Here is a 24,464-nt window from a genome sequence, read left to right as displayed (position 1 = left end):
AATGTATCCTCCAATCTTGATGTATTGTCTTGTTGAGGAGGATTGGGGTATGGTTATTGTATGTTGACTGGTTTTGCATATTGGACATAATTTGAATTGTTGTTGTTTTGATATTTCCATGTTCTTCATTGGTTGTTCAAGAAGTGTATTACTTCATCTGGTGGAGGGCAATGTCCAGTGGAATGATTTTCAGTGCAAAGCTCAAAATAATACATTTTCCAATACGTTGGCACTTCCTGCATTTTTTTACGAAAGCTTTGACAATTTTGTTACCTTGCGTAAACAATTCAGAGAAATATCACTCATCAACTTTTAATTTGAATTAGACACCCCTGTCCAAATTGATTGGTTTGGCAAGGGCGGAGTTACACCATAACATGTGTGTATGGCCACCCCAAACATTCCAAAACTTTCTACTCTTGAAAGTGTATAATTTATAATAAACTATATATGTATAAATAAAATTATAAATATGTTACAATGGTAAGGAAGCGATTTTTTCGAGTTCAAAACCTTATCACGCTATATTTTGTAATTTGATCAATTTATTTTAAAGAATGACATTGATAGAAATCAAGCCAATGTACATACACAATGGCACTTTCCATTGCATTATCAAACAAAATGCTAAGTTACTACCAATTTCTTATTATCTACTTCATTCGGAAATTATTGCCCCCTCAATAAAAATAGCCTTGCTCTGCCACTATGGTTCGAGTCAGGCGATTTTTTTATCCATCATGTCATGCCTGCCCGACTTTTTTTTTATAAAAATCTTGCATTACTCTTTGGCCGATTGATTTTCAAGTTGATCTCTTTCAAAGCCCAATTAAAATTATCATAATTCAAATCATATCTTATAAATCAATTTTTAGACAAGAATTTTCTTGTTATAAACTCTAGTATTATTTTATCTTTGTGGGACATGCTTTTTCAATATAAACTTTTTTTAATTTATCGAATAAAAATAGTAGTTTAAACATTTTTAGAAGTTTTGGAGATCATGCTATATACTAGAAGTAGCATGACCAAGCCCAACTACCTTGTACTAATACATTGAATATAGTCATATACGTTCCAAAATTCAATTCATATCTTGTTATTGTTAATAATTGCATCGCTGCCAAAAGGCATGAATCATTGTAAAAATTAAAGTATCACAGATTTTGTATTTTAATGCATATACGTTTATAGACTAGTCCGTTTTGCATTATTCAAAATCAGAACTGACACAGTAAATACATGTATCATCTGCATGCTTTGTACTATTGGTAGATGTTCACTTTGAATGTGTCATTCAGTGTTGTACCAACTACCAATAAAATATCCCATTACATTCATGAATATTTATTCAGAATAGTTTGCCTAAATTTTTGGTTTTTTTTAATGTATTTTATAAAAACGAGTTTGAATTTCCTTTTGGGAAAAAAGGAAATGCATTGACAGTATATAGTATTTTACACCGTCAATCAATAAGAGACATGCATCATAATAAATCTCATTTTTAATTTTAAAAAACTGAAATTACATGGAAAATTAAAGTATTTTGATTGGTTGTATGTGTAAAACTGTTTTACACTGACAGTGTACTATCTTTAAACTCTTAACTTTTTTATATTATTAAAAAATAATCTTTACTTCAATTTTCAGACCCTATGGACTTTATAATTTTTGTTTTTGTTTTAATCGATTGTGTTGAAAAGTTAAATCATATCAAAAATTTTGGTTGTGAAAATCTTACAATAATATTAATTTCGTATTACATCAAAAATAGTAATGTGTGAGATAAAGAACAATGAAAATAAAATATAAATAATTTGAGGTAAAAATTTAATCTATCAAATTATGTAAGCAAATCTATAACAAGTAAGAGAAAGATAAAAGATAAGTAAGCAAAATACTTGTTTATCCAATTCGATCAACCTGATTTACTATGTAGAAAAGAGTGGTCATTTGATTCACTATATTTGTAAAGGTGTTACAAGATATTACAAATTAGTTAAAAGAAAATAACCTCCCAAATTACCAAAAACAAATCTTATTTTGCCACCACCGACCGCCACCTAGTAAACCCCCGTTTTGGCTTCTATAGACACTTCCCTTTTGCTTTTCGGGGTTATGATTTCAGACAGTCTTGAAGCATATTTCCCTCTCTTCAACACTTAAGATTTTGAGGCACACTTCCACATTAACAATAAGAAGTCAAAATCAGTGTCGTTGACAACTCCAATCACTATTAACAATCATTTTGACTATCATCAAACACCTTTAGCCACTACTCTGAACACCATTCCTATAACCCCTAAAGCCATTTCTAATTAGCACTACCCTCACTTAACTAACATTGATCACCACTTTGACCAAGAATCTAGCCATCACCGACCACCACTACAATCACCACTATTGATCACAACGCCAACCACTACTTGGATTACTAGGTTAACCATCACTTTGACTACCATTTCCTCTTGTTGATGCCTATTATAACCATCATCGACTACCCCAAACACCTCTGACCATCACGCCAATCACCTCTGACCATCACCCCAGACACCTATCATCTCATTATCATCCATTCATCTCTTACTACTATTATTTTTAACCATTATTATTAAAGCTATTACCAAATATATATTTTTTATTTGATGGACTTATTGTAAGTCTAGATAAATAAAGTGATTTAAGTCATAAAAATTAAAATTCAACTTAGAAGGGAAACTTAAACATAAAACAATTTTATTATTATTTTTAAATCTCAAAATAGAAAGTAAAAATTTGTTGGAACATACAACTACATAATTGGTGAACTATGGAGTATGTGGAGAAAGAGGTAGAGAGAGAAAATAAAATTAGAGAGAGAGAGAGATAAATGAGGGTGAGAATGATAATTTGCATTAACCAATGATGAGGATGCCTCCAAGACATTTATACAAGTGTTACAAAATGATTATGACCTAAGACACATCAGCAGAATATAAGAAAAAGTCAAAACTCATGGCTGTAACTGATTAACACAAACTGTCAACAAGTTACAGCTGCTACTAACTAAAAATTGCATAATAGGTGTAACTGGTTAACGTGTTTGGTTAACCGGTTAACGTAACTCCAAAATTGCTTTTTCCTTGTCCAGAAGTTCTTTTCTACCAAGCTGTAATCAGTTACACCCATGTGTTAACCGGTTACAACACTTGAATTACATGTTTTCATTCAACACACCACCTTAATTCAAGTGCTCCAAGTCCTCCATGCACATGCTCATCTTTAATCTCTTAAATACATAATTTATGACTGCCCTAGTTAACAAATCAACAACTTGGTCCTCACTTTTACAATATTTCAATCTTAACTTGTCGTCACTAACAAGATCCCTCAAGTAGTGAAACCTCATTTCAATGTGCTTGCTCCTCCCATATGCAATTGGGTTCTTGGCAAGATTAATAGCTGAAATATTATCAATCAAGAGTGTGACAGCCTCACCCTTGTTGTTGTCTTTCAATAAATTCATTAGGCACACATATTGGAACGCACATAAAGAAGCGGACATATACTCGGCTTCACAAGAAGAGAGTGCAACTACCGGTTCATTATTTGAATACCGTGAGATTGGTGTTCCACCGAACATAAAAATGTATCCAGCTGTAGACTTTAGATCATATTTATCTCCGCACCAATTAAAATTGATAAAACCAAGAAAATTGCAATTTATGCTCGTATCTTATGATTCTTTTGACTGCTGGCAAGTGGTATACGCTTTCTCTATGAATCTACTCGCAATACCGACACTAAACACCAAATCAGGCCGCATATTGCATAAGTAAAGTAATGATCAAATCAACATTCTATATTAAGCTGGGTCTACGTTATGCTCTTCTTCATTCTTGGACAATTGCAACCTTGGTTCAGCTAATGTAATGGCAGTATTACAATGCTGCATATCACACTTCTTCTATATCTCAAGAGCATATCTCCTTTGGTGTATAGACAATACCCTTTTGGACTTGTGGAACTCTATGCCAAGGAAGTATGTTATAATACCAAGGTATCTCATCTCACATTCTTTCATAAGCTCACTCTTGAACTTAGAAATACTCTTCCCGTTGCTGCCTGTGATCAACAAATTGTTTACGTATAAACAAAGAGTGATCACACCTTCACTTGTATCCGTCTTTACATAAACTCCATGCTCGGACACACATTTTTTAAAGCCAACCTCAACTTGGAAACCATATATCCTTTTGTTCTAAGCTTTCAGAGCTTACTTCAATCCGAATAACGTTTTTCTCAACTTGCAGAATCTTCCCTCTTAGTTTTTCACAAAAAACCAGGGGGCTATTCTACATACTCTTCTTCTTCAAGCAGGCCGTTCAAAAATGCATACTTCACATCCATTTGATAGATATATCAATTGTTGTTATTCGCAATACCAACAACTAGTCTTATGGTTTCGATTCTTGTAACTGGTGCAAATACCTCGTCAAAATCTATGTCTTCTCTTTGCAAAAAACCCTTTGCAACTAATTGAGCCTTAAGCTTGATTATTTCACCTTTGAGATTTGTCTTCATCTTATAGACCCATCTTACACCAATCGACTTCTTTCCTTCTGGAAGATCAACTAACTCCCAAGTATTGTTTTTCTCAATTGATTACAGTTCCTCTTTCATAGCACAAATCCACTATGGATCACTTAAGGTCTCTTCCGTCTTAATGGATTCGGTCATAAGAGCAAAATGGACGAAATCACCATCATCATGGATTTCGTTGTCTCAAAATATCTCATAATCTTGGAGTCTTTGAGCAAAACATCTTTTCCTAGTTGGTTGTCTCACATTTTCATCAGTTCCGACTTCAAAGGTATAACCGGTTAACGGTTTCCTATAACTAGTTAACGCCCGCATGTAACCGGTTAACGTCTGACAGTAACCAATTAACGCATGCTCCACTTGCTTTAATTCATCGAACACGACGTCTCGGTTGATCACAATCCTCCTATTTTCAGCATCAAACAACTTGTAACCTCCAATAGCGTAATACCCTACAAGTATCATCATCTCTCCTTTGTCATCCAACTTCTTTTTAAATTGACCCGAAACATATCGATATGTCACGAAACCGAAAACTCTCAAATGATTTAAATTCTATTTGAATCTAGACCATGCATCTTTTAGTATAATCTTTTCAAACTTCTTTGCTGGACACCTATTCAACAAATAGACAACTGTGGATACTGCTGTCTCAAAAAAAATTAATATTACATGTTTCGACTAGTGTAAACTTGTTGACACAATACCAAACCTCTTTGCGCTACAACCTTTCAAAACCTCAAGACCAAAATCAAAGTTATTTGTTGCAAACCCCTTGATCTTAAGGGGGAGTGTTTGAGATTTAGTCAAGACCAAGGCCAAGCTTAATTATTTAGCTAACAGAGTTAGTTGTAGGCAATTCAAGCTTGTTAAAATTTGTTAAATTTGTGTTAATGTTAGTTAAAGTTCTATCTAAACTTTTGCAAACTGTATTTGTATAAAAGACTGCATGTTACATGCAGCTAATTAAAATAGACCTTCCCAAATAATGCAGATGATAAAAGTTTCTACTAAATAACTTAACAATGTTTTTCTCGTTTGAATTCCTGGCAGTCCTCGAAACCTTTGCCTAGAATTGGATGCATGCATCTTAGTGGGAAAAAAAAGTTGCCATATCAAATTGCGTGTAAAATTGATCTATTGCAACAATATGCATTCATGAACCATTTATAAATATCCTTTCTAAGTTCTAACTGATCAATTGCGTGTACTATCGGTAAATATTAAATGTCTTGTTTATTGGTACCACCCGAGCCATTATAACCTGTTTGCTTATGAAGCCCTTATAAATTCTTCCACATTTGTTACCAGACACAAAAACTATTTTTGGATAATTATTTAATACACCTACTTTTATATACAAAAGTAGTATTGATTTTGTACACTTTTTATTACAAGTCATTATGACCTGAAGTAAATAAATGATGTATATGATTGAGTTGATTAAATGTGTTGGAATTACTTTAATAGTTCCTCCAATAGTCATAACTTAGTGGGAAATCACATAATCAAATGAGTATATATAATTTAGAATCTACAATATGATATTAAACAAAAACCTCTTGTTGACACATTAGCACGCCTATTGGCGCTACAACCTTTCAAAACCTCAAGACTAAACTCAGGACCGTCTTTGTGGGCGTGCAAGTCGGGCTATCGCACAAGGCCTTAAATTTTTACAATTAATATGTGGCTAAATAATAGGGCCTCATAAAATGTTTATATTGGTTAAACTATGGTAAAATAAAGTCTCTATTTATTTTTCCATGATTAAACTACGACTAATCTACACAGGATCTCCAAAAAAGTTGAGACAGTCAACTCAAAGTTATTTGTTGCAAATCTGCTTGATCTTAAGGGGAGTGTTTGAGATTAAGTCAAGACCAATGCCAAGATTAATTAATTAACTAACTAACCGAGTTAGTTATAGGCAATTCAAGCTTTTTAAAATTTGTTAAATTTCTGTTATTGTTAGTTAAATTTCAAATTCTGCTATACGGTGATGGTTCCGTTACAGTTGAAGCTCATTCTAATATATATAGTTGTGGAGAAGGATATTCAAATGTTGAATTCAATCTTGAGTTTTCATGTGTTAGAGTCAGGATATTTATGGTCGAGGGAAAACACAACACCTTACTAGGGATGTCAACGGGGTCTGGACTTTTTGGAGGATGCTTCCCCGCCCCCAAATTTATTCCCCATCTCCACCACGGGGGAGTATTTTTCCCTATCCCTGTCCCCACGGATCCTCACGGATATCTACAAAAATCGAATCTTAAAATTTTTTTTATACTTTTATGACACTAGTATTTCGTTTTTTTTCCTTTTAAAAAAAAACACATATTTTGCATTGTTTTTACTTAAAAATAAAAATACATCTTGCATCAATATAAAAAAAAACCAAAATAACTTGATGTAGAATTTGTTGCTACCATGCTTTCGTTAATTTACTTTCACAATACCGTAGTCGTCCAACACAAGTGATTAATTATGTGTGACAAATCTATAACTACTAATGACTCTTCATTTTCTAATATATTAATATTTTTTACGTAAAATTATATAATTATACATTATATAATATATAAAGTATAAAATTAAATAATATGGCTGGAATCGGGGAATCCACGGGCTCCGCCCCCAAAGTGTTATCAGGGGAACTTTTCCCTCCATTTCCGTCCCCGCAGAGGAAAATCTTCAATTTCGGTGCTCCGATCAGATAATCCCCATTAACATATGCGAACTGACATCCCTACAACCTTTATGTGTATATTTGTGAATATGTCGCACCTTCAAATTTGAGTTCCTGCAATCAGATGTCCTTACGGCTAGGGATGCTCATGGACGGATAATTCACATAACAAATCCATATCAAATTAATAACCATTTATTATAACCGGTCTATATAAATGGTTATACTTTTTACATAACCGGTTATAAAACCGGTTTATCCTAACCATATTTTATAACCGGTTCTAAAATTTATAACTGATTTTAAATATCAAAAATAAATTTTTTATATTTGAATATTATTTTTTATGGTTAGTTTTAAATTTGTATATTTTCGAAAAAAACGATTTTTCATATTTTTGAAAAATAATTTTTTTTTTGTATTTTTGAAGTAAAAAATTGATTTTTCATTTTTTTTTCAAAACACACTCGATTTTTTTAAAAAATTTGATTTTGTTTATTCCGATAAAATACGATTTTTGTATTTATTTAAAAACTCAATTTTTCCGTATTCTCGAAAAAACTTGTTTTTTACGAATTTAGAAATAAAACCGATTTTTTTGTATTTCTAAAAAATTCGACTTTTCGTATATAAATTTTTTTTTCATATTTCCAAATAAACTCTACTTTTTCGATAAAAATCAATTTTCCGTATTTCCAAAAACACATTGATATTTACTATTTTGAAAAAATTTTATTTTTTTATTTTTTTAGAAAAAAACTCGGTTTTTTGATTATTTGAAAAAAAATTAATTTTCTTCGTATTTCCTAAAAAAATTGATTTATATATATTTTTTTCGAAAAAACTCGATTTTTTTCGTGTTTTAATGTTTTTCGAAATAAAATCTTTTTTTTGTATTTTTGAAAAAAACTAACGTTATTTTTTTTTTTTAAATTTGATTTTTTGTATTTTCAAAAAAAATTGATTTATTCATAATTTTGAAAAAATTTGAATTTAAGAAAATATTTTTATTTTTGATATGAATGTCCAAAATATAGATTTGTTTAAAATCATATTTTTAAAATGTCCAAAATGTGAATTTGGTTAAAAACCATATTAAAATTAACCGGTTTTTCATAATCGGATTTATATATGGATAATTTATATAACCGGTTAATTTGAACACCCCTACTTGCGGCTACTAATTATTGGGAAAAAACAAAGCATAAAGAAATAAGCAGAACAGAATAACAACCCAAGGACATAACGTTGAAACTCGAAACTGAAGAAAAAACTACGACCGTTACCGAATGACAAGTAAAGAATAATGCTACGTGAAAATTATTATAACACATAATATACGCGCAACTATCCATGGCCCCTAATACACTCACACCCTTTCAAACAAATATTTATCTGCATTTCACAACACTCTAATACAAAAATATAAAAGAATAAAAAAAAATCAAATAAAAGTTTAAAGTTGACTTATCAACACTTTTTACTATGGTTTATATGCCCAATACTTAGTCGGGAAAAAAAACTAGAGACTACGAGAAAAATGTGGTGATTCAAATTTGAATATGAAATTTTACATTAAATATCCTTTTAGTCAAATCATTAAACTGTAACAACGAGGACACACTAGAGATAATAATAATATGAAAGGTGAGAATGACATGTTTTAATTCCAGCAAGAAAAATTCAATGACAGGACCCTACTTAAATTTAGGACCATATCAATGGTAGTACTACTACAACATAACTAAGCATGCAAAGCAATCTTTTGTATGCTCATTCCTAACACCTTATGAAAAACATCCTACACCTTAAACATAATGTCCACAAATCTTCTAGCTTTTCATTTCATTCTCATCATGTTTTTCTCTTCACTTCTAAGTCTCTCTACCATCCAAGTTTATGGCATTCTCACTTTTGCTTCCTTTGCTTTTGCTGCCACTAATTCTACACAACATCATGTTAGTGAAGAAGCAATTGCACTTTTAAATTGGAAAACCAACCTTGACAACCAAAGCCAAGCTTCATTATCCTCTTGGACACCCCTTTCAAGTCCTTGCAATTGGGAAGGAATTACTTGTGATGAAAAAACCAAATTTGTGACAATTATAAATGTTGCAAACTTTGGTCTTAAAGGTACTCTTTCAAGTTTCAACTTCTCATCTTTTCCTATGCTTCAAACATTGGATATAAGTAACAATTCATTTCAAGGAAATATTCCACATCAAATAGGTAACTTGTCCAAAATTTCTAAACTAAAAATGAATCATAATTTCTTCAATGGTTCCCTTCCCTCAATAGTTGGAATGTTGATGAATCTTGTTGAACTTGATTTATCAGCTAACTATCTCTCCGGCGAAATCCCTTCATTAAAAAACTTGAAGAGCTTAGAAAAACTTGTGCTATACGGAAACTCTCTTTCTGGACCGATTCCTATTGAGTTAGGCGCGATCTCTTCTCTTAGAACTATCAAATTGCTAAAGAACAATTTTTGCGGTCAAATTCCATTTTCCATTGGAAATTTAGCAAATTTGAGGATACTTCAGCTTAGTGAGAACCATCTTCATGGATCAATTCCTTCATCTATTGGAAACTTGACAAAACTCATAGAACTGTCATTTTCAGAAAACCAACTTTCTGGATCAATTCCTTCTTCAATAGGAAACTTGATCAATCTAGAAAGACTTTCTTTTTCACAAAATCATCTTTCTGGTCCCATTCCTTCTACATTTGGAAACTTGACCAAACTAACCTTTCTATTACTTTACAATAACAAACTCAATGGTAGCATTACAGAATCCATGAAAAATATTACCAATTTGCAGAGTTTACAACTAAGTTCAAATGATTTCACTGGCCAATTGCCACATGAAATTTGCCTTGGTGGTTATTTGACAAATTTTTCTGCTAATCAAAATCATTTCAGTGGTTTTGTTCCAAGAAGCTTGAAGAATTGCTCAACCCTTCTTAGGCTTAACCTTGCGGAAAATATGATTGCTGGAAATATTTCACATGATTTTGGTGTTTATCCAAATTTGAGCTTCATTGATTTGAGTCACAATCAATTATATGGCGAAATTCCGCCAAATTTGGTGAAAAGTGGTAATCTAATAGGCCTAGTGATCTCTAATAACAAATTATCAGGTACTATACCTCGAGAATTAGGTCAAGCGTCTAGGTTACAATCGCTTCAACTCTCTTCAAATCATCTAACAGGAAAAATTCCTAAAGAGCTTTGTAACTTGACTTCATTGTTTCAACTCTCCATGAGTAACAATGAACTTTCTGGAGAGATTCCTACAGAAATAGGATCCATGCAAGGACTCAGCATCTTGAATCTTGCAGCAAATAAACTTAGTGGCTCAATTCCAAAGCAAATTGGGAAGGTTCTCAAATTAGTTCAACTGAATTTGAGCAGTAATGAGTTCATGGAAACCATTCCACTTGAGTTTAACAGGTTGCAATCTCTTGAAAATCTTGATCTTGGTGGAAATATGTTAAATGGAGAAATACCAGAATCACTTGGAAAGTTGCAAAAGTTGAACACATTGAACCTCTCTCACAATAAGCTCCATGGAATCGTTCCGTCTAATTTTGAGTATTTGATAAGCTTGACAATTGTTGACATATCTTATAACCGATTAGAGGGTTCGATTCCTAACAATCAAGCATTTCTTAACTCGCCGTTTGAATCATTGAGAAACAATAAAGGCTTGTGTGGTAATGCTTCAGGCTTGGATCCTTGCATAAATCGTAAACACAAAAGTGTGATATTGTCACTATCTGTTACTTTGAGTATTCTATTTGTTTTTGTCTTCTTTTTTGCCGGTTCTTTATATATTCATTTGAAAAATGCAAGAAGAATTCAAAAGCAAGCGAAAGAAGAACGAGAACAGATTCAAGATGTTTTTTCCATATGGAGTTATGATGGAAAAATGGTTTATGAAAACATCATTGAAGCAACCGAGGATTTTGATGAGAAATATCTTATTGGTGAAGGCGGTTCTGGTTCGGTTTACAAGGCTAATTTACCCTCAAGACAAGTTGTAGCTGTGAAAAAACTTCATGCTGAAGTTGACAGTGAAATGCATAACTTCAAGGCTTTTACTAACGAGGTTAAAGCGTTGACGCAAATCAAGCATCGTAACATTGTGAAGTTACATGGATTTTGCTCGCATCCGCGCCACTCTTTTGTGGTTTACGAGTTTCTTGAAGGAGGGAATTTAGATAATATGTTGAGAAATGATACACAAGTAACAATGTTTGATTGGAAAAAGAGAGTGAATGCTGTTAAGGGTGTGACAAATGCTCTTTATCATATGCATCATGGTTGCTTTCCACCTATTGTTCATCGCGACATATCGAGCAAAAATGTTCTTTTAGATTCGGATTATCAAGCTTATATCTCAGACTTTGGAACAGCAAAGATTCTGAATCTTGATTCACACAACTCAACAACATTTGCTGGCACTTATGGTTACGCAGCACCAGGTTAGGCCCTTCGTTCTCTCACGAGTTTATATCGTTTTTTTAATAAGCTACTTCAAGTTTCGTTAGTTTAACCGTTAGTTTTATCAAAATCATTTTTCGTATCTTTTATGTTATTGCAGAACTTGCGTATACGCATGAAGTGAATGAGAAATGCGATGTGTTTAGTTTTGGAGTGCTATGTTTGGAAATAATAATGGGAAAGCATCCAGGGGACCTCATTTCTACATTGTTTTCATCATCTGAAGCACCAATAGCTCATAGTTGGCTACTCAAAGATGTACTAGATCAAAGACTTACTATACCAGAAAATTCAGTTGCTAAGGATGTGATCTTGGTTGCGAAATTGGCATTTGCTTGCTTGACTGAAAATCCACGTTCTCGACCGAGTATGAAACAAGTGTACAACATGTTTGTGATGCCAAAATTACATTCCATGGAGACATTCCGAATCGTCACACTTGGCCAACTTTTGAATTAGTGAAATTATGAACTTTTTGGTTTACTTGTGTTGCAAGCTTCTGTCTTTGTTTTTTTTCTTGTGCTGCTAATAATGTGTTTGTGAGTTTCTGTAGGCTAGTTTTGAGCTATAGATTACCTAAGAAAACAAGATTTATCTTGTGTGTTATAACATATTTAACCATATTAAATATATGTATCCACTCACTTAAATATATTAGTATATTAGATATTTTCATTCAACGTGAAATTTCTTATTCATTGTTAGAATCTTGAATTACATTATATTTGATATTTTTATAGATCTAAGTGGTGATATGTTGTAGCAGGTAAGGCTACACTTATCCATCAGTTAGTTACAACGTGTTAGATGAGATCTAATTGTGTTATATAGTTAAACATGCCTACAATAAGCTCATGGTCTAACTACATCTAATTGGGTTAGATACTTCAGTCATAGTTACTTTCAGGTTGGGTTATTATACAACATGCCTATATTAAGGTCATGTGAGTTTACTTATTAAATCCTACTATATTACATGAAAGTTCTTTAATAGCCTCAAGTTGCACGTGATTTGTGTTGGGCTATCCCTCGTATTTGGAGAGGTCAATTGGATGTGGGTTAGTGACTCATATATGTGTAAGCCTTTATTATTGTCCAATAAAGAGGAATAGGTTTTAAGTGTGAAAAATAACAAGAGAAAAGTAGTGAGAAGAGAGAGAAATCAGCATGCACATCAAAATCCTGCAGCCCCAATTTCAACATTGTTCAATCCCATAAAATCGGAGCTTGTGCAAAATCCAACGATCAAATTGTCCTAAAATTTTGACACAACGTTCATGACTTATAAGAGCACACTATGAGTGGTGGTGATGGAATCGGAGCTTTCTAAGTCGGTCAAGTCCATCTTTGAGGTCAGAATTTTTTGGTGTTTTTGGGTTGTTTTGTCTCTCTTAATTCTTGTTGTATTCCAAGATTGATTACAAATCTTAATGATGTAGATGTATACCTCTAACTAGTGTTAGAGAGAACCTTGTTTGTACCTATTGTTGATTATAGTGGAGATTTAAAGTGGTCTACGGGTCCTGTGGCTTTTTACTCCTAACTAACGGAGATTTTTTCCAACATAAAAGTGTGTTGTGTTGTTTGATGTGTTTTTTTGTTGATCGTCGTTGCATGTGATATTTTGAAGAGTTTATGTTGTTGAATTTTTCAATTGCGTTTGTGATTTACTCCCAACAAGTGGTATCTAAAGCAGTGGTTTGATTTGAGTAACGATGGAGACAAACACATATAGGATGGTAAGTTTGAATGGTTCTAATTATAATGTTTGGAAAGGTAAAATGGAAGATCTGCTTTGTTTGAAAGGTTTTCACTTACCGGTTTTCTCTAATTGTCGTTGCATGTGATATTTGGGATATTTTATGTTGTTGAATTTTTCCGTTGCGTTTGTGATTTCCTCCCAAGAATTTGAGCAAAGTCACACAAAATGGTGTTGCACCGTAAAAAAATACATATTCGCCACCAAAATTTATTTATTCTAAAGGAAAGAAAAAATATCGAGAAAATCCCTAAAAGTGAAAGAAGATGGTCTCGCAACTAAATTCGAGTTCAGAAGTCAATTATGCAAGGAGAAGGTATTAGCACCCCTCACATTTATTGTACTCAACGGGAGCCATTTTGATTGTTTGGCGTGTAATGGGTGTTGTCATCTAAACGTTAATTGCTATTAATGATTATTGGATTTAATTAAGGAAAAATAAGATTTTAATTAGTGTGCTCGCCAAAATTTAGGAATCTTGGGCCTACGTATCCTCATAGTTCAATGAGAAATCAGCGCTCCGTAGTTCATGGGTAGAAAATAAGTATTTGCTGGTTGTTTTTATTGGACAATGTTAACGTTTGCATTTCAGCATTTAAATGTTGCTTGTACGCTCGTATGTGAGGCTTAAGTGTTGTTTGTATTGCGGCAGAACGACAACGGGTATCTAGATATATGGGAAATTGAAAAGAATACACCACCGACTCCTTTTTCATCCTTTAATTACAAAAATTATTTTTGATTTAATTTGTACTAATGACTATGAATGGAGGCGAATACTATAAATAATTGGGTCATGCGTCCCGTATCCAAAGATACTCGAAATAAGGGTAGAATACTCCCTCTTTTCTGCTCCATTTGCTTAAGGTTCATGGCGTACGAATCACATCGTATTTTTAAATATTTTGAGTTTATTTGTAAAAGAAGAGATTTAGTGTTACATAGACAAGAGAAAAAAATAAAATAAAAAATGGGAAATTTCTCCAAATGTTGTCATACAAATTTATTACCTATTTCTAGATTTTAAATATCCTAAATGGTAACATGACCTAAAAGTTCATTAATTCAAATCAAATTATTAAATGATATTCAACCGTCTAATTGAATAAAGTTCTAGAAAACATGTAAAGGTATTATAGATCATTTTATGGATATTTTCTAGCATACAACATTAAGCAAAACAATTATGAACATTGAAAATAAAACCTAGATTAACGCATACAAGAAAAAAAGATTAAAAGAACCGTCATTTCTAATATATCAATTAATCAAAGGTCTAATTAAAACTAATATAAAAAATCTAATATCCAATTAAATGTCATTATTTTTACAATTAAAACTTATAAAGAAAAAAAAAAAGGAAGAAATGAAATATAAAAAATGGGAGAATTAAATAAGGGTTTAAGGGGGTGCAGAGACTGGATATGAGTACAAGGCTAAAGTTGCGCATGGACCTGTGGGTTTTTTTTTATACCTCATCATCTTGTTTTTTGAGTCATGAACCAAAAAAGGGTGTCAAAAGAAATCAGGTGGGATGTGTTGGAAACGTAATTGAATGGGCTTTATTGATTCGAGCCCAGTTAATGACTCAACTTGGCAAAAGAAAGAAGAGAGGTTCCACGTTAGACAATTTCTTTATCCATCCTCTGGAGTGAGAATTTCTGCTGGAAACCCCAAAATATTCCTGACTTCGAAAATACATCTCCGAAGTCACTTTTTTTTCTTATTTTCTCAGAATTCGGAGATGCATCACCGAAAACACCCATTTTTTGGTGTTTTCGGAAATGCATCTCTGAAAACACTCATTTTCATTTTTTCCATTATTTTGGAGATGCATCTCCGAAATATGCTCTGAGTTTTTCTTTTTTTCAAATCAATGATTAATCTCATATTTTACATTAATCGACAAAATAGAATCGAATAAATACGAATAAAATACCAATATTATAAATACGAAAAATAGTTATACGGATAAGTGCTAAGTGTCAATATAATACAACCCGAATACAAAAAGTCAAGAATAAAATACAAATAGGCAACTGCTATTGAGTATGTCTAACCTTAACTCCCTGAGACCTCCTCTACCTCCTATAAGCCGCCGCACCGACCGCGTCACTAACCATTCTCTCCACAATGGCAACTGCCTCTGGACCTTCCTGCTCAATGATACCTATGTCCAAAGCATCCTGCCCAATCATATGTACCTGCTGGCATACCGGCAGGAGATCAGTGACATGGTTATCCTCGGCCTGCTGGTTCTCCAAGATCTCATCATGTGCTGGCCTAGGTGGATCTCCAGGAGCATCGGGTGTCATCAAAGGATGTGACACCTGATAGAACCATGTCACGTACCCCTCCACACAGTGCCACTCTTGGGTGGCCACCATACGCCGAAACTCCTCGGGCACCAAATGATGCGCCCAATCCTCAAATATAGTAGTGAGGCCCACTCTAGTAACGGTGTCGGGAGCAGCCTCAAACGGAGACCTCAGTATCATCTACACACGTCCAAACTGCCTCATACACCGCTCCGGCAGACACCTGACCATGGTGATGGTCCCACATGCCAACCATCCAGAGTATAATGCGATGCGGTCGAATGGGATAGCGTGACGGTAATCAATGAAAGACGTCCAATAAATGTCGCCGTGCACAGTGCGATCCAGGTACACACGATATGGATCCATTGCGTTATTCCCCCTTTGGAGGACGTATCGTGCGGCCCTGGGCATGGCGTCATCGTACATAGGATCAATGGCAAAGTCGTGGATGCGGTGGAAGTATGAGATGATCCAGCCCTGAAACACAAATATGATACGATAATATAATATGTGAAATAATATTGAAAACAATGTTAAATGTGAAATAATAATACGATAATATTGAATAATAAATGTGAAATAATTAAAAGGAAACGTACCGTAAGGAGTGTGCATGATCCAGTCAACTGTCTGGTCCTCCAGTTGGAGGCTTTGTTTAGCTTCTGGTATAGGTATACCAGAATAGCTTCCCCCAAGTTCCATTGGTCCACTATAGTCAAATCGATAAAGTACTGGAGATACGTCATGTCGACATACGTTGCATTTTTTTCCACAAAGAGTGCAATGCCTACCAAGAACATGAACCAACACCGCAGAGCGCAAGCACGGTGATACTCAGTAAAAAGCCTGTCACCCTCCTGCTCTGAATCCGCTGCCGCCATCAAGTGGTTCTCATACAACTCTTTCAAGTTGGAGAACCTGATATGTGCCCCACTCGTCACTCTGCACTCGTAATCCGCCATATTTGGGTCCATGCCCAGGTAGTCCACCATCCACTCAATGGCCTCAACCCTTTGTATCCGGGAATGGTCGAGCAGCCTACCTCTGATTGGCAGGTGGAGCAGACAGGCCACATCGTGTTTGGTGATCGTCAACTCCCCAACAGGAAGGTGGAAAGAAGACGTCTCATTGTGCCACCGCTCGACAAAAGCGTCTTGCATTTCGTGGCTGATGGTACTATATTCGGTCATGCATGACCCGTCAATCCTGCTCCCAGTACCACATCATTAAACCACTGAGCCTGTGGTTTAAACAGAGAAAATATCTTTCGCGCATGGTTCACGGATTTTATGGATATTATCCTCAATGTTATATACGGATTTTATGCAATTAACATAAAGTGTAATTTGATTATATGCAATCAAGATACATATATATATATATATATATATATGAAGAATCGTCTTTGAGAGTGCATAATGCAGACTACCGCAATGAATTTCAAACTCGTTAAGGTTAATTTATAGTTAAATAAAATCTCATAAAATATTTTTCGGATAATAAATTAGATAGTGATTAAATAGAATCTCTACTTATTTTATCATAGTTGAAAGGGCTTACATGTAAACGTATTTTATAATCAGTCTATTTTGGTTTGTGTTAAGTAGATATTTCAGTAAAAATATATTATGAGTATAGTTCTCTTTACATCATTATTTAGTAATTCTAAACGTAAATCTAAACACATTTATATGTTAAAAAAACTCTCCATATCAAGAGGCTTAAAAGTCTTATACGCAGTTGAGAAGACAGAATAGGTGTTATGATTACCAACTCTCACTCTCACAAGTAATTAGGCTGGTAAAGATCAATTCTCATAGTGAAAGCTAAAGTATATATTTATGGTTACAGAATTTATGCGTTACTTGTATTGTTGAATGCATCATTCTATCATTTATGGAAGTGGTATTTTGACAGAGTTGTAACGAAAATCAGTGAAACCTTCATGTCCCTTTCCATTAAAGCTGTCATTTAATTTTGATTTTATTTTCTTGATAGTTACTTTTTAATATTTGTCATTAGGTGAAAATGCTTATGGTACCACCAATAACTATTATGTACTTTGTTAGTACTACCACCATGTAGTATATAGTTTTATATAATATAAATATATAATATTTATTTTATATAAAAACCTAATAATTTGTCCGGTTAAAGCTAAATATTTGAGCAGGGGCATATAACAGGAGTGCGGGTTCGACTCGGTGATATATTGGTTAAGACAGCTACTTAATATATGAGCAAAGACACTCGACAGAAGTGCAGGTTCGAATACGTGATATCCTACTTATTTAGTCACTAAAGTATTAGAATATATTAGAAAAAAAAAACATAATATGTAATTTCAAGCATTCAATGGTTTTCGAATCATGAGTGAGTTATTATTGAGATTTACTCCAAAATATTGAACAAAGAGGTAGAGTTGTAGTTTAAAAAAATTGATAGTAATAATTAAGTAACTTATGAAAATGGTGCTGAACTTGTGTTATGTGTGGCTAATGTTATTTTCAAATAATTTTCAAACTACTAATTTTTGGTGGCACCATGTCGTGCAAACGTAATCTCTTAATGGCATGGGAAATCGTTTTTGATGCAACAAAGTGACCAACTTTTCCATAAAAGAGTCATTTTTTCTTCGGCTTTAAAACTCGTGTGTGAGATTTCATTACATTTGTTAAGAGAATAAAACACCTAGAAAACGTAGTAGTGATCTCTCTATTTGTAAATCAACATGGTTAAAAAACAATTTCACATGCATATTTTTAATAATACGTAAATAAATGAATAATATTTTTAATAATACTCCGGAATTTAAGTCATCTCGTTTTGACTAGAAAAAATTAACTTATAATTTTTTTTATGTTTGAGGTTCAACCCAAGAATGCGCAATATCCAATATAATAGGGTTAAATATGTTTTTAATATATATAAAATTATCAAAAATGACTTTTATTTCCTATAAAAAAATATTAATTTTTAGTCCCTATAAAATTACTTTTGCACGTAGTTTTAGTTTATTTACAGGGATTAAAACTCCGTGCAAAAATAATTTTATAAAGATTAAAAGTCAATATTTTTTATATGGACTAAAAGCTAAAATTGAGATATTTTTAGGGACCAATAATTAATATATTTAACCCAATATAATAATATTGATATTTATGAGTTGAATTTAAGACTTATGGACAATTCCTACAATTTACTTTGTATTAACATAATAATATTAAAATGAATATATCAAAACATTATACTTATCATGAATTACTTATGTAATATCATGAATGCAGTTAATTTCTAATGATAAATCATCTTAAGTAGGTTTTCCATAGTACTTACGCCATATTGTTAGGGGTTTAGGTTTTCGAGTAACTCATAAAGACCTATATCTATTAAGAGGTGTAGTCACAAACATGCAGACATTGAACGTGTTTATTATTCGGTGGATAAGTTAACTTTAAGAGTGAATATTCTTGAAAAAGAGAGAGATGAGAAGACAACAACCTAAACAAAATTTGGAAAGTCAACAATATGTTCAACCTAGTGTCGTCGTTTGATTGTACTTGGAAAATTGTATAACACTTTGTGTAATGTAGTGCACAGATTAAAAATTAACATTCACGCGTGTTAAAGTTATGATTAATGTTGCCATTGAGCCAAACGCTTAGTTGTATATGATTAATGATGGGGTTGGTTGAAAATAAACATGGTAATGAAATTTTATACTTAGTTTTGTGAAGAGTGAGTCCAAACTATATATAAATTGTTCTGTTTAGTGATAGAAGGTATATATACACTATATTTACAATTACACCATATGAATGTTTTTTTTAAAGAAATCGAAAATTTTACTTTGCATTCCTACACTCGCCTATGTATTCCTACAATTTTTTAAAAATGTCAATTTTACCTTCTAAAAATATTAAATATTTTACCATTTTATTTTTATCATTCAATCAAAAAGTCAAAAAATTATGGAAATTGCACTCCTACGAGCATCAATTTCGGAACACTTTATGTAAGTATTCCGGTATGCAAATTTACAAACCGGAACTCTTTCTCCAAGTCTTCCGGTTCACCAAAAAATCTTCCGGAAGCTTATTAATAACTGTTTCGGTGAAATGAAAACCAAACTGGAACACTTGATCAAAGTGTTCCGATACGCTTTTTTCCAAACCGGAAGACTTGGCCATTGTCTTCCGGAATACGTTCCCGGAACGCTTTAATTTTTTTGATTTCTTATGTTTTTTTCATTTTTTTTTATTTTTTAATGTTTTTTTCAGGTATGGAAATTCCGCTTCAGATTTGTCAAAAAAAAAACGAGACAACTGTAGATACCACCGATGTTTTCACTACTTCACAAAGATTTGTCACACTGGAAGAGGTTATTCGATGGGTTAAAGAGACTGGAATCAACAATAGAGTGACCGTTATCATCGCCCGTTCAGACACCGAAACAGGCAAAAGAGGAAGAAGCAACAAAGTGATATTTGGGTGCGATAAAGGGGGGGGAATATAAGGATAAAAGTGAGACTCAAAGTGCTACTAAGAGACATGGATGTCCATTCAAAATCAGGTCGAAACCGGCAAAAGATGGGTCTGGATGGTAGGTTGATGTAAAATGTGGAGTTCATAATCATGGTTTACCAGATAGATTAGAAGGTCATTCTTTTGTTGGTAGGTTGACAACAGATGAGAAGCAGCATGTTGCTGATTTGACAAAGAGACATGTTCCGCTTAGACACATATTGATTTCCTTACAAGAGCGAGATCCTGAAAATTTCACTCGGATCACCCAAATATACAAGCATAAGAGTGTGATAGAAGCAGAGATAAGAGGTCCAAAAAGTGACATACAACATTTGCTTAAGCTTATAAAGGAGGCGAACTATGTTTATTGGAGTAGGAAAAGGGATGATTCGGAAGTTGTGAGAGATATTTTTTGGGCTCATCCAGATTCAGTAAAGTTGCTGAATCTTTTTCCAACTGTCTTGATTATGGACGCCACATATAAGACCAACAAATATAGACAACCTATTTTTGAAATAGTTGGCATGACATCGACCGAGTTGAAATTTGCGGTTGCATTTGCTTATATGGAGTGTGAGCAGACATAGAGTTATTGTTGGATCTTAGATAAGCTGAAGCAATTATTTGTGAAAAAAGATGTGGGTCCACAAGTGATTTTGACGGATAGAGATCTTGCTTTGATGAAAGCAATTGAAGTTGTGTTTCCTACGACGCATAACTTGCTATGTCGTTTTCACATTAACAAAAATGTTGGGATGAAATGCAAGGAATATGTGATGAAAGACATGCAAGAGACGATAAACACATTGGGGAAAGATATTGTATGGGCTAGTAATGAGGTTGAGTATGGTGTACGGTTGCAATATCTTAAGCAAGCATGTTTTGCTTGTAGTGACTTCCTCGATTACGTGAAAAACACTTGGTTGATCCCACATAGGCAAAGATTTGTATGCGCGTGGATTGATCGCGTGCTTCATTTTGGTAACACCGCGACTAATCGATATGTCATAATTCTTAGTCTTTTTAGTACGTATTAATTTTTAAAGCGTTGTTTTTTTTAAACTTAGTTTGTTTTTTTTTAGGGTTGAGTCTTCACATTGGAAGCTAAAGTAGATGATAGGGAACAGTCTTGGTGACATGGTCAAAGTTTGGGAAGCTAAGAATTCTAACCTGAAAATACAAATAGGTAACATTCAAGCTTTATTTCAAAAAAGTTTTTATGAGGTTGAGCACGTACACATTAGTCCATTTTATGATAATTTGCATGGTTCGGTATCAAGAGCTGCTTTGAGACACATTGCTGAAGAATTATTGAGGCTTGATTATGTGTTAAATAGTAGGGAAAAGTGTCGTTGTACTATGAGAACAAGTTATGGGTTACCTTGTGCTTGTGAGATGGGAAAATTAATTGTTGTGAAATCCCATTACCAATAGAAAGTGTTCATCTTCATTGATGAATTGATGAATTGATGAATAATGCAATTGATGAATTGTGGATAAGGTTTAAATGAGGAAGCTGGTTCAGAGGGGATATGAGTAATGCAATTGATGAATTGTGGATAAGGTTTAAATCACTAGATGTTGTTGGAAAAAGAGCATTGAAAAGTATGGTTTGTGAAATTGCATATCCCACAACAACTTCATTGTGTCCGCCACCTGAGAAAATAAAAACTAAAGGAGGAGTGAAGAGGAAAGGGAAGAAACCAGTTGGGTATGATGTTTATAGGGATCCTTTAGGTTTTGAGTATGCTGACCAGGCGTCTCAATCTTCACAAATACAATCGCAAGCATCACAAACTTCTAGGAAGCAATCACAGTCAAAAAAGCACTCACAATCAAAGAACCAGGATTTCACTCTTCAATTTCCTTGTCATAATAGGCCATATTTTACCGAGATTGTTAATGTTGAATCAGATGGTAATTGTGGATTTAGAGCCATTGCATCGTTTCATAGGTATAGTGAGGATGGTTGGGCAATGGTTCATCGTGACTTGGACATGGAAATAAGAGAAAAGAAGGACTTATATGAGAGATTGTTTGGCTTTCGATTATCCGAAGTGAGAAACAGATTGATGATAGATAATGTTGGTTTTCAACCACCGGAGAAATGGTTGTCACTACCAGACATGGGCTATTTGATAGCAAATCGGTATAATGTCACTTTTGTGCATTTAGGCAACCCGTTCTTGACCTTTTTTCCCATGACAACATATATTCTCCAAGTGCCCCTACATACTGCATTGGTCTTGTCAACGGCAATCATTGGATTCGGGTAACCTTTATTTATATTATTTGTGTTAATATATATATATATATATATATATATATATATGATATGTGACATGATTAAAATTACTATGTAATCAGGTAAATATGAAAGAAGGCTTCCCACTGCCACCTGTCACGTTAGATTGGAAGAAGTTTCGTTATCAAGCGGCAACATCTTGGATGTTAGGATTTGCAGGACGTCTTCAACATTCTCTACATCTTTCGCCTATGTTACCATCAAGTGTTAATGTGGACTAGGCGACTTTTATTACATGTAATATTTTAACTAAGAAATGAGGGTAACATTGACTTTTATTACATGTAATATTTTTTTTGAGTCGATAGAACTTAGAACATTAAAACATAGAACAAGAAAACATTAACATTAAAACATAGTACATAAAACATTAGCATTAAAACATAGAACATAGAAAATTAACATTAAAACTTAGAACATTGAACATTAACATTAAAACTTAAAACAATAAAACTTAAAACTTAGCCTCTTGCAGACGATTCTGGACGCACCAGCATCTTCAGGACATCGTCAGCAGACCTTGTTAGGTTCACCTCAAACTCGATCGGCCCTTTAGTTATCCTACGCCGGTGTGATTTCCACATGTCTTTCATGTCAGCAACGCACTTCAACTCCACAACGTTATAACTTACCCTTCCATCAACGTCCATGCTCCAGTTTTTACGGTACGATATTTTGCTCACTAGTCTGTTATCAGTTTCAGGCAATTTTTCATTCAACTAACTTGTCAATACCTCAAGATTCCGGCATCCGTATGGTATAGGAAACTTCATGGGAACCTTAGTTCCAGTAAAGTAAACAACTGTGTCAATCATAAAATTATAAAGAGGCATTTTGAAAATATGATATTTTTTCTCAACATTATGAACCCCTTTTTATAGGCCATCATATCTACGCAATCCACTAGCAGTGCAATCTTATCCATGCAATCCACTGTCAGCGCAATCTTATCCACAAAAATGTATTTGTGCAATCTTATCCATCAAAATAAAAACACAAAATAAAACAAAAAATAAACCATAAGATACAACAATGATCAATGCTCACGAGCAATGCGTAAAATCTCAAACAAATAAGCATACGCAATATCATCCTCCTCTGCCTCCACTTGTCGGAGATAACGGTGAACCAATATGGAAGCACGAGCCCAATCCGGATCAACGGGTCCTGCATCAAATACAGGAACTGGAACCTCTCTACGCACACGAGGTGGGGGCGGCACCAACTGAGGATGCGATACACGGTAATACCACTGTAAATATTCATCAACCGTCTCATAGGGGTGTCTGACAGGTGCAGTGTCTCTAATCACATCCACCACGATTCGGTCATAGCCAATCCACTCCACAGCAATGTCATCATCGTTCATCGTATCATCGGGAGGTGGTGGTGGAATATACTGACAAAGACCAAACTGACAAAGACACCTATCAGGTAAGTATGACACATGTATGTCACCCCAAATAAGAAAACCTCTATACAGAGATAGCTCATTAAAAGGAAGGTAACGTATGTGATCCTCGAATGGGCGCCATACGACGTCTGTAGGTGTTAACTGGTCCAAAACCGGTATCAACTCGTCCACCTTCATGGCTCCTTTCTTGTAGGACCATCTCATCGCCCGAGGAAGCCCACGATTTTCAGATGGACGCCATTTCTCTCCTTTCCTTCCAAGTGTAGGAAAATACTCATGAATCCAACACTATTACCAAATAAAAATATAACATATAAATTAATATACATATATTAAAGAATATAAATAAAGATATATG

At 33.8% G+C, this 24,464-nt stretch overlaps 3 protein-coding genes across 3 annotated transcripts; 2 read left to right on the top strand and 1 right to left on the bottom strand.

Annotated features, from left to right (window-relative positions):
• The first annotated feature begins 9,041 nt into the window (after positions 1-9,041).
• LOC131617897 (MDIS1-interacting receptor like kinase 2-like) lies at positions 9,042-12,366 on the top strand. The gene is made up of 2 exons (XM_058889168.1): positions 9,042-11,761; positions 11,881-12,366. Exons 1-2 carry the CDS (start codon positions 9,091-9,093, stop codon positions 12,237-12,239), a joined length of 3,030 nt encoding a protein of 1,009 aa, XP_058745151.1. The 5' UTR covers positions 9,042-9,090; the 3' UTR covers positions 12,240-12,366.
• Positions 12,367-16,037: 3,671 nt separating this feature from the next.
• LOC131619772 (uncharacterized) lies at positions 16,038-16,822 on the bottom strand. The gene is made up of 2 exons (XM_058890836.1): positions 16,538-16,822; positions 16,038-16,337 (listed from the first exon to the last, which is right to left on the bottom strand). The coding sequence occupies exons 1-2, from the start codon at positions 16,820-16,822 to the stop codon at positions 16,038-16,040; spliced, it is 585 nt and encodes a 194-aa protein (XP_058746819.1).
• Positions 16,823-16,885: 63 nt separating this feature from the next.
• Positions 16,886-20,974, top strand: LOC131619771 (uncharacterized). Its single transcript, XM_058890835.1, has 3 exons — positions 16,886-17,033; positions 20,141-20,317; positions 20,508-20,974. Exons 1-3 carry the CDS (start codon positions 16,886-16,888, stop codon positions 20,972-20,974), a joined length of 792 nt encoding a protein of 263 aa, XP_058746818.1.
• Positions 20,975-24,464: the final 3,490 nt, after the last annotated feature.

The sequence above is a fragment of the Vicia villosa genome, linkage group LG7 (assembly GCF_029867415.1).
Source record: "Vicia villosa cultivar HV-30 ecotype Madison, WI linkage group LG7, Vvil1.0, whole genome shotgun sequence".
NCBI lineage: Eukaryota > Viridiplantae > Streptophyta > Magnoliopsida > Fabales > Fabaceae > Vicia > Vicia villosa.
The sequence above is the reverse complement of the archived record's forward strand: the minus strand, read 5'-3'. Positions and strand labels throughout refer to the sequence as shown.

Coding starts and splice junctions, on each gene's coding strand:
- LOC131619771 (XM_058890835.1), top strand. CDS start 16,886: ATGGTCGAGCAGCCTACCTCTGATTGGCAGGTGGAGCAGACAGGCCAC. Junction 17,034..20,140: donor CTTGCATTTCGTGGCTGATG/GTACTATATTCG, acceptor TGTTTTTTTCAG/GTATGGAAATTCCGCTTCAG. Junction 20,318..20,507: donor CCGTTCAGACACCGAAACAG/GCAAAAGAGGAA, acceptor ATGGTTTACCAG/ATAGATTAGAAGGTCATTCT.
- LOC131617897 (XM_058889168.1), top strand. CDS start 9,091: ATGTCCACAAATCTTCTAGCTTTTCATTTCATTCTCATCATGTTTTTC. Junction 11,762..11,880: donor TTATGGTTACGCAGCACCAG/GTTAGGCCCTTC, acceptor ATGTTATTGCAG/AACTTGCGTATACGCATGAA.
- LOC131619772 (XM_058890836.1), bottom strand. CDS start 16,822: ATGGCGGATTACGAGTGCAGAGTGACGAGTGGGGCACATATCAGGTTC. Junction 16,338..16,537: donor ACTTGGGGGAAGCTATTCTG/GTATACCTATAC, acceptor TTTGTGTTTCAG/GGCTGGATCATCTCATACTT.